The 10,955-nt window shown below is 45.7% G+C and overlaps 1 protein-coding gene across 1 annotated transcript in view; it reads right to left on the bottom strand.

Annotated features, from left to right (window-relative positions):
• The window catches only part of SYVN1 (synoviolin 1), a gene marked incomplete at its 5' end in the record, with an annotated part of 59,275 nt that overhangs the window by 34,506 nt on the left and 13,814 nt on the right, over positions 1 to 10,955 (bottom strand). Inside the window, 1 exon segment of the mRNA XM_078781284.1 lies at positions 7,884 to 7,949. Coding sequence (XP_078637410.1) covers positions 7,884 to 7,949 — 66 coding nt within the window.

Genomic DNA, 10,955 nt, shown 5'->3' with positions numbered 1-10,955 from the left:
TCCTTGAGATTCCTCATTGGCAAAATTGAGCAATGACAAAAAATAAAAATTTCAGACCGCTATTTGACCTTTAACCTCGAGGGGTAAAATGTAAATTAAGCAAAAATAAGCATTGCTCTAGGTCTAGGCTATCTAGAGAGGTCAATTTCATTCTGTTTGGACAAACTTTAGTTGTGTTGTGGTGAAAATGTTAAAATGTCTACAAAGGTGACGGTTAAAAAAAAAACAAAGATTAGGTTAACCCCACGTACTTCTTTTTTTTTTTTTTTTTGTATACAACTGGGGTGGGGAACCTCCGGCCTCCGGGCCGTATACGGCCCGCGAGACCGTTTGATCCGGCCCACGAGGCAATTCATCTATCTATAATTTTTTATTTTTTTTTGGTATACAAGATCGAGGCTCGTGAAAGAGCGAAATTCCCTTTTGTAAGGGAATTCCCTTGAAATATAATTCCAGTAATCTCTCCTTTTCAAGGTTTTAAATTAATCGGACAAAGGGTAACCAAGTTATGGCCAAAAACGATTCAACCAATCAGAGAGGAGCAAGCTTTCACGTGTTGTAACAGTCAACGAATGCCGAACGTGGCGAGCAGACGCTGCCTCGGACGGCACATTTGAGAACTTATTCATTTATTTGACGTTGGCAAAATATGTTGGCGCTAACAGAATAATTGCCATCAAATTAAAACTAATTTGCGATTAATCGTAACTGCGATATGCGACCTTCCGGACAGTCGTAACTGCGATATGCGACCTTCCGGACAGTCAAGTGATCGCGTGATCTCATGTCATCATTTCATTCAGTATATGCAAACATGGCGACTAACAAGAAAAGAAAGGTAGATGCGGAATGTCGCGCTTTCCAAGAGAAATGCGCAAACGATTATTTCTTTGTGGAAGTAAAAGGCAAGCCAGTATGCCTAGTTTGTCGGGAAGCGCTCTCGGTGACGAAAAAGGCCAACCTCGAGCGTCATTACAGCTCGAAACATGCTAAACTGGACGAGTTGAAAGGACAAATGCGCTTGGATAAAGTTAATGTTCTTCGGCGGAGTTTTGGTGCTCAACAAGCAGTCTTCATAAGACCACAATCTGACTGAGACAACACTACGCATGCTAGTTTTGTGGTGAGTGAGCTAATCGCTAAGAAGCTGATGCCGCATTCAGAAGGAGAATTTGTGAAGGAGTGCCTTGTTGCCGCTGCGGAGCTGCTCGCACCGGACAAAGTAAAATTGTTCCAAAGTGTCAGTTTGTCTCGAAGAACTGTCTCAGATCGGATTACTGACATGGCACAAGATATTGAGAAAACACTGAAGGACACCGCAAGAGATTTCCAGTTTTTCTCTCTGGCCTGCGATGAGACAACGGACATAACCTGTCCCCCATCGGTCCTCGGTCCTCGGTCATAACTGTCCCCCCTTTACCTGTCCCCCCTCGGTCACTTAATCCGCCGTCATGGTCTCCAATTCCACTGCTTCGCCGATGACATCCAGCTTTTCATCTCCACCAAGTCCGTCTCCACCGACACCCACTCTATCCTGACAAACTGCATCTCTGAAATAAAATCCTGGCTTCAAATCAACTTCCTCAAACTAAACTGTGATAAATCTGAAATAATCATCATTGGCCCAAAAACGCTCACAAAATCCACCCATAACTTTGCCCTCAACATCGACGGTATCCCAGTATCCACCTCCCCTCTCATCCGGAATCTTGGCGTCATCTTTGACCAAACCCTCTCCTTCGACAAATACACTAAACAGATCACAAAGACAGCCTTCTTTCACCTGAAAAACATCGCCCGTCTCCGCTCATCCCTCTCCTCCACGGCTGCAGAAACCCTCATCCACGCCTTCATCACCTCCCGTCTGGACTACTGCAATAGCCTCCTCTATGGTTCACCCTCAACAATCACCAATAAACTCCAATACATTCAGAACTCCGCTGCCCGTCTACTCACCCATTCCCGGACCCGTGACCACATCACCCCCGTCCTTTACAAGCTTCACTGGCTCCCCATCTCCCAGAGAATCCAGTACAAAATCCTCCTCTTGACCTACAAAGCCCTCCATAACCTGGCCCCATCCTACCTGGCTGACCTCCTCTCCAGACACACTCCCACCCGCAACCTCCGCTCTGCTGGTACCAACCTCCTGACCCACCCCATCCGGACCTAATTCAGATCCTGGTGGGACAGGGCCTTCTCCATCGCTGCTCCCACCCTCTGGAACTCACTACCTCACACCATCAGAGACTCCTCCTCACTCACCACATTCAAAACATCACTCAAGACCCACCTGTTCAGCACTGCATTCAACATTCAACCCACAGCATTTAACCCCTGACTATCACTTCTCCTTCTCCCTCCTTTTGCTTTAAATATTTCCCTATTGATTCTTGTCTTTTTGCAATTGTTGTTTTCATGTTTTGTTATGCATTATGTTTTGCACTCTGTCAAAGCGCATTTGGGCTTCATGAAAAGCGCTATACAAAATAAATGAATTATTATTATTATTATTATAACAAACACCGCCCAACTAGCCATTTTTGTGCGGGGGATTACAGCTGAGTTTGATACGAGGGAGGAGTTGCTGTCTTTGCAAGCCATGCATCGCACCACCAAAGGTGAGGATTTGTTTGAGCAAGTTGTTTTGGCTATTAACAAATTCGAACTGCAGTTTGACAAGTTAAGTGGCCTGGCCACGGATGGAGCCCCAGCCATGCTTGGCGCGCAAAAGGGATTGACTGCATTGTTCAAAAAAGAAATGAGTCGTCTCAGTCTCGATCCAAGTGAGTTAGTTGTATGCCACTGTATCATACACCAAGAGAATCTGTGTGCACAGTCCCTGAAGCTCAACAATGTGATGACAATGTCGTTTCCACCATAAACGTCATCAAAAGCAGAGGGCTGAACAGCCGCCAGTTCAAGGAGCTACTGAGTGAACTAGAGTCAGAGTACGGAGATCTGGTTTACCACTGTGAGGTGCGGTGGCTGAGTCGCGGAAATATGCTCACACGGTTTTACTCACTGAGAGAAGAAGTGAAACAGTTCATGGAGATGAAGGGGAAACCTGTCATGGAACTCAGTGATAGCAAGTGGCTGTGTGATTTGGGCTTCATGGTGGACATTACCAAGTACCTGTCAGAGCTGAACGTCAAGCTCCAAGGTCCCAACCAGCTTCTCAGCTCTCTGCAATCACATGTGAAATCATTTGAAGCTAAACTAAAGCTGTGGCAAGTGCAACTGGAAAGGGGAAACACTATCCACTTTCCCACTCTGCAAGAACAAAAGCCTGCTGTGACATCTGAATATGCTGCTGAGTGTGCAAAACTCCTCCAGGCATTTGGAGAGAGGTTCCAGGACATGAAAAGTAAACAAAGGGAACTGAACATATTTGCCACGCCGTTTAATGTGGAACCAGCTGATGTGCCTGACAACCTACAACACGAAATCATTGAGCTGCAAAGCAATGACGAACTCAAAGCTAGGTACAACAACCTCCCTTTGCTCGAGTTCTACAAACTGTATGTACGTGCTGAGGATTTTCCCATTCTGAGGAGACATGCACTGAAGTTTGCATCACTGTTTGGGACGACCTACAGCTGTGAGCAGTTCTTTTCAAAACTGACTCTTGCAAAGACTCGGTTCCGCTCAAGACTGACTGACCCAAACCTGCAAAACCAGCTGCGAGTAGCATCATCATCACTACCACCTGACACCAAATGCCTCGCCAAAGAGAAACAGTTCCAGCCATCGCATTAGGTGAGTCCGATACATGTATTCAATAATTTAGCATGGCCCTCGAAGGATGTTCTAAAAATCGAAATGGCCCTTGACAGGAAAAAGGTTCCCCACCCCTGGTATACAACATCGAGGCTCGTGAACGAGCTACCATTAATCACACAAAAAGTCAAACCAACACATAAAACATATAATAAGGGGAGCGGTAGACAAGATGGGGAGAGAGGAGGAAGGACACAAACAACATTTGAGAGCAGGGACATCGAGAGATCTGTGGGAGGGAGAGGGCTTGTGGGGAGGTGGGAGAGGTATAAAACATATGGACACTGCAAGGACTTCCAGGAAAGAAGTTGGAATTTCAAAAAAGTGTATCTGGGTTGAATTAGAGGGGGTAGAAAAGATCAAGGTTTTGGATGGGGGAAGATAAGAGATGGTGGTGAACAGCTGTTTTAAAGACCTGGAGGGAGGAGTGGGATTGAAGAGTGAGGGAGTTTGTTCCAGAAGCGGGAGAAAAGAGGAATGAAAGAGTGATGGTGAGCAGAGAGCCTAGATTTTGGCAGTTTAACCATAAGAGGGATGCTGGCAGATCTTGTGCGACCTGTAGGAATATTTGGGGGACAGATCACAGAGAGAGCTGGGGGAGCAAGGCCGGAGAGGAGTCGGTAGAAGACAGAAAGACCACCGACCTGCCTGCGGTGAGTGAAAGAAAGGCCCTCGGAGTTAACTTCATCGCAGGAGATTCCAATGATTCTGAAAGCTTTGGTTTCAACAGCATGAAGCCGAGCTAGGTGTGAGGCAGGAGCACCGGCCCAGACGGGAGAACAGTATTCCATTGAGCTGCAGATGAAAGCCTTGTATGTGGTGAGGTCAGGTGTGCCAAGGAAGGACTTCGCACGACGGAGGATGCCCAGTCGGCGACTGGCTTTGGAGGCCAGCTTGGAAATGTGGTTTTCCCAGGAAAGATCATGGCAGATAGTGAGACCCAAAAGCTGGAGCGACAGAACTTCTTGGAGAGGATTGTTGAGAAAGTAGATGGGAGGGTTGTCCAGTCGGTCTTTTCGGAGAGACATAGCAAGAGTGTAAGATTTGTCAGGATTGAAAGGCATGTTCCACTTGCTTGACCAATCTGTGATTTTGTTCAGGTCTGCAGAGAGCGAGGAGGCCGCAGACTGCCGATCTGAGGGATGAGGAATGGAGTGGCAGAGAGTGGAGTCATCAGCAAAGCGATAGAGAGGATTTTCCAGAGAGTCGGAGAGATCATTGATGAAGACCACAAAAAGCACAGGGCCCAGAACACTGCCTTGGGGAACTCCAGCCTGAACAGGAAGGGGAGATGAGAGAAATCCATTCAGGCCTACACGTTGACTACGACCAGAGAGGAAGTCCGCAAGCCATGCGTGGAGATTTCCATGGATACCATAAGAGGAGAGTTTGGTGAGCAGAGCTGGGTGCCAGACCGTATCGAAGGCACATGATATGTCAAGGGAGACGGCTCTGATTTCCTGTTTGGCATTGAGGACCTCCATCCATTGTTGAGACAGCAGAAGCAGCATGTCCAGAGTAGTGACCTGGTCTGAATCCAAATTGATGATCAGAGATCAAGCCATTGGAGAAGAGGAAGGATTTGATATCCGAAGCAATGATGGATTCCATGACTTACTCCATGAATGGATGATGGATTCCTCTCTAGATTCCATGACTCCATGACTTACTGGATTCCATTAATGTGAATCTTATTCACATTATTGTTGCAAAATTTCATTCCGAAAGTCCTTGCCGACTCAGACATACAGATCAAAAGTTGGGAGTGTTGAGAGTGCAGGAAAAACCATGAACGAGCAAAGATTGCATACCCTCACGCAGACCTGTTTTGTGTGGTTTTATAGTACATATTTTATTGATGAACTCACATTCTAATTGTACCGTACATACTTTATAGACATACTCACCTAATTGTACCTACTTTGTAGACGTATTCATATTCTAATTGTTCTGTACATACTTTATAGACGTACACAGATTCATTTTAGACCCATAATGCAATGCCCTCTCCTCTGGTGAGTGTAAAAAAGAATTTTTTTACGGCATAACCCATAGGGGAAAGCCACCTAGAACAGCGTTTGTCTGTTCGTATGTCCGTATGCATGTCCCTCACAAACGTACACCAATCAGAGCTGAGGATCTGGTCACGTGACAGAAGTGATGTGATGTCATTACATCTGATGTCATTACGGCGTACGATAGCCGACTCCACACACCACCATTTTGATTTATATGCCGTTCAGGCCGAACATATCGTGGAACCCGTCATATATCACAATCGTCATGCTCTACGTTTACATTTTTCATTCAGTGTGAAATGCAAACAAACCGATTGTTAAAATGACCATCAAATAGTGAAAGCATGAGAGAAAATTGGGTGAGGGAGGAAGTTGTCAACCCTGCATGAAAAACTGGGTTGATGGTGGGGGGAATGCTCAATGCCTGCAACAAACACGTTTCATCTTAACCAAGGCCACACCTCGTGTTCTTGGGGTGTGGTTGCTCGGTGGTGCCCAAAATATCGAATAAACCAGTGTCTCAATGCAGTCTCTTCACTTCCATGGTGACAGACAGCTTAGAGACATACAGTACTTCAAATTTTTTTTTTTTTTTTTTTTTTTGTATACAAGATCGAGGCTCGTGAAAGAGCTAACATTAATCACACAAAAAGACAAACCGACACACAAAACACAAAAAACAAGGGGAGCGGCAGACAAGATGGGGAGAGAGGGGGAAGGACACAAACACAACATTTGAGAGCAGGGACATCGGGAGGACTTGGGGGGAGGTGGGAGAGGAATAAAACACATGAACACTGCAAGGACTCTGGGGTGAATTACCGGGGGTAGAAAAGATCAAGGTTTTCGATGGGGGAAGATAAGAGATTTTTTTTTTGTATACAAGATCGAGGCTCGTGAAAGAGCTAACATTAATCACACAAAAAGACAAACCGACACACAAAACACAAAAAACAAGGGGAGCGGCATAATTATTTGCATATACATAAATTTATACTTACATTATTTGCTTACTGGTATGCCCACCCAGGTCATACTATCCTCTTCATCAAAAGTATCTAACAAGCCTGGCTATTAGTCAGGTTCATTATGTTTTTTCGTTCAAAAATTTTGGAGATTAGCAAAACTATACATTTTTGGAATATTCAGAGCATGAGGAATCCAAAAATTAATGTTGGCATTTGTTTAGACACCTTTGCGAAAATGACCCTCAGCCCTCAGGACAGTGATGAAGATCTGTAAAAGCATATTCCTGAACGGTATAGACCTAGTAGATCCTGTGTATAGGACTTACAGTTCAATCTGATACGAACAAGGCTGCTTTCCTGCTTTATAAACCCAAACCTATAACTTCAAAGGACTTGCAATATCATGTATTATGTAATACAGTTATATCACAAATATAAAGACAATGGTTTTCAATTACCTTTGTTTGTTGCTTTTCTATAATTTTGAGGCCTTTATTGGATTCCTTGACCCAAAAAACATAGGATTAGCATATTCAATTAAGTTTCTAGGTTGACTAGAAGCCGAGATAGCGCAAAATATGTATTTTATGGCGGCCATTTTGAAAATCCAAAATCTGTGTCTGTGCAAATGCCAACATTGATTTTCGGATTCTCCATGCTCTGATGATTCCAAAAATGTACAGGTTTGCTAATCTCCAAAAATTTTGAACGAAATTATATTTGTTAACATAGTGAACCTGACTATATGCTGCTGTTTGACCTTTGGGCCTTGTTTATGTATAAATGTTGGTTTAGTACTCATAGTCATAGGGATTTAAGAAACTCTGCGGTACCATTAAAATTGGAGGTGCTAATTGTAGAAACAAACCCTACAACAGCTATAAGCCTCCTCCTATATCCTATAGGGGGAGGATTAATTACATGTTAATACCCCAATGGTTAGATGCAGAGAACACATAAATGGCAGTGAGTATCCTCAACAGTTCAAGATAAATTGTGTAATGGTTTCTGGTGATAAAACAAAGGGGGGTGGAGGGGGAGAGGGGGTGTGGAGCAGGAAGTTCGATTTTCAATTCCAGGAACAGTGTTGAAATTACAGACTAAATAGGAGACTCACAGCGTGTTCATGTTTCTTATGGCTCTTCGGGACATGATTGCATCTGTAGCAGCTTTCTTGAATTGCCTGCAAATAAATAGCAAGCTTGAGTCTCAAGAAAGGTCTCTGCCAATCTCCATTAAAAAAGCAGCACATATCAGATCAGATGTGCAATGTTATCATGAGGGTGTAAGCATTGCATCTGCTCAACATATTCAGCTATCTGCAAAAGTAGCTGGCTCCAATCTGACAGTTCCTTGTAGTGGGGTGCCAGGCAATGGCAAACTTTCATTTTCATTTCAAGTTTTTTTTTTGTTTTTTTTTTGTATACAAGCTCGAGGCTCGTGAAGGAGCGAACATTTATCACACAGAAAGACAAACCGACAAACCGACACATAAAACAAAAAGCATCGGGAGCGGTAGACAAGATGGGGAGAGAGGGGGAAGGACACAACCACAACATTTGAGCAGGAACCGAGAGACATGGAGACATCGAGAGATCTGTGGGAGGAAGAGGGCTTTGGGGGGGAGGCATGGGAAAGGGGGTGGCAGAGGCATAAAACATATGGACACTGCCAGGACTACCAGGAAAGAAGTTGGAATTACAAACAAGGTGGATCTGAGGTGAATTAGTGGGGGTAGAAAAGATCAAGGTTTTGGATGGGGGAAGATAAGAGATGGTGGTGAACAGCTGTTTTAAAGACCTGGAGGGAGGAGTGGGATTGAAGGGAGTGTGGGAGTTTGTTCCAGAGGCGGGAGAAAAGAGGAATGAAGGAGTGAAGGTGAGCAGAGAGCCGAGATTTTGGCAGTTTAACCATCAGAGGCTTGCTGGCAGATCTTGTGCGACCTGTAGGAATATTTGGGGGACAGAGCACAGAGAGAGCTGGGGGAGCAAGGCCGGAGAGGAGTCGGTAGAAGACAGAAAGACCACCTACCTGCCTGCGGTGAGTGAGTGAAAGGCCCTCAGAGATAGCTTCATCGCGGGAGATTCCAATGATTCTGAAAGCTTTGGTTTCAACAGCGTGAAGCCGAGCTAGGTGTGAGGCAGGAGCACCAGCCCATAGGGGAGAACAGTATTCCATTGAGCTGCGGATGAAAGCCTTGTATGTGGTGAGGAGCTCAGGTGTGCCTAGGAAGGACTTCGCACGACGGAGGATGCCCAGTCGGCGACTGGCTTTGCAGGCCAGCTTGGAAATGTGGTTTTCCCAAGAAAGATCATGGCAGATAGTGAGACCCAAAAGCTTGAGCGACAGAACTTCTTGGAGAGGATTGTTGAGAAAGTAGATGGGAGGGTTGTCCAGTCGATCTTTTCGGAGAGACATAGTAAGAGTGTGAGATTTGTCAGGATTGAAAGACATGTTCCACTTGTTTGACCAGTCTGTGATTTTGTCCAGGTCTTCAGAGAGTGAGGAGGCTGCAGACTGCCGATCTGAGGGAAGAGGAATGGAGCGGCAGAGAGTGGAGTCATCAGCAAAGAGATAGAGAGGATTTTCAAGAGAGTCGGAGAGATCATTGATAAAGACCAGAAAAAGCACAGGGCCCAGCACACTGCCTTGGGGAACTCCAGCCTGAACAGGAAGGGGAGATGAGAGAAATCCATTCAGGGCCACACGTTGACTACGACCATAGAGGAAGTCCGCAAGCCATGCATGGAGATTTCCATGGATACCATAGGAGTAGAGTTTGGTGAGCAGAGCTGGGTGCCAGACCGTATCGAAGGCACGTGATATGTCGAGGGAGACAGCTCTGATTTCCTGTTTGGCATTGAGGACCTCCATCCATTGTTGAGACAGGAGAAGCAGCATGTCCAGAGTGGAGTGACCTGGTCTGAATCCAAATTGATGATCAGAGATCAAGCCATTGGAGAAGAGGAAAGATTTCATATCCGAAGCAATGATGGATTCCATGACTTTGCTGATAATTGGGAGCAGGCTGATTGGTCTGTAGTTAAAAGGATCTGTTTTTGCACCTTTTTTGTGTAAAGCGGTAATGTTTGCTGATTTCCAGGATGCTGGCAGATGACCTTGAGCAAAAGATAGGGTGAAAAGAACAGAGAGAGGGTGAGATAGAGCGGCAGAGCAGGATTTTAGGAACCGTGGGCTGATGCCGTCTGGTCCAGTTGCAGAATCAGAGTCGAGGTTAGACAAAAACTCCTCCACCTTGTCAGGAGAGAAGGACACAGAGTCCAGGAGCAGTTGGGTTCGACTGGGAAAGGTGGGAACAGAGAGAGATGGGTTTGGGACTAAAGATTTTGAGGCAAACACAGAGTTGAGGCATTCGGCTTTGTCACGTGCGATGTCAACTGTGTGGCCATTTGAGGTAAGGGAGGGGATGGAGGGGGAACAAACACCAGAAACGGATTTGACCAGACGCCACCAGGATTTGGAGGAAGGAGACAGGTTTGAGAGTTCGTTCTTGAGTGAGGAGAGATAGTGCTTCCTGGCACTCCTGAGGGTAGACACACACTTGTTCCGAGCTTGGTGGAAGGAACTGAGATTGCCTTCAGTTGGATTAGCCTTCCAAGAGGCAAAGGCAAGTTGTTTCAGGGCAACTGCCTCACCACAAGATTCGGTGTACCATGGACGGGAGGAAGGGTAAGACAACTGAAGACGAGATGGGATAAATCTGTGCATGAGAGAGATCAGTTTGCTTTGGAAGAATTCCCAGGAAGAATTGATGTCAGAGGCAGTGGAGATGGGAGACCAATCCAGACGATTGAAGGCTGCTTGAAGCCCGTCCCAGTCGGCCTGAGTGAAATGCCAGACTCTTCGACGCTGAGGAGGCTCTCTGAGAATGGCCAGAGAGATGTCCACTTTGACAAGCACATGATCAGAAGAACCGATTGGAGCAGAAGAAGAGCAGCAGACATTAGCAGGGAAGTTTGTCATAACCAAGTCTAGAAGAGAAGAAACTCCATTGGCTGAGATCCGGGTCGGGAAATTGACAGATTGTGTCAATCCCAGTGAGTCACAGAAGTCCTTTGCTGAGGTGCCATGACTGGTGAGAGAGGAACCCACACCCAACCAGGTGGCATGATGACAGTTGAAGTCACCACATATGAGGAAGAGAGAGTTGGGATGAGTGGATAGAAGT

This window comes from Myxine glutinosa, chromosome 1, assembly GCF_964187855.1.
Source record: "Myxine glutinosa chromosome 1, kmMyxGlut1.1, whole genome shotgun sequence".
NCBI classification, from domain to species: domain Eukaryota; kingdom Metazoa; phylum Chordata; class Myxini; order Myxiniformes; family Myxinidae; genus Myxine; species Myxine glutinosa.
Note: the sequence above shows the minus strand (reverse complement) of the source record. Positions and strands in the feature narration are given on the sequence as shown.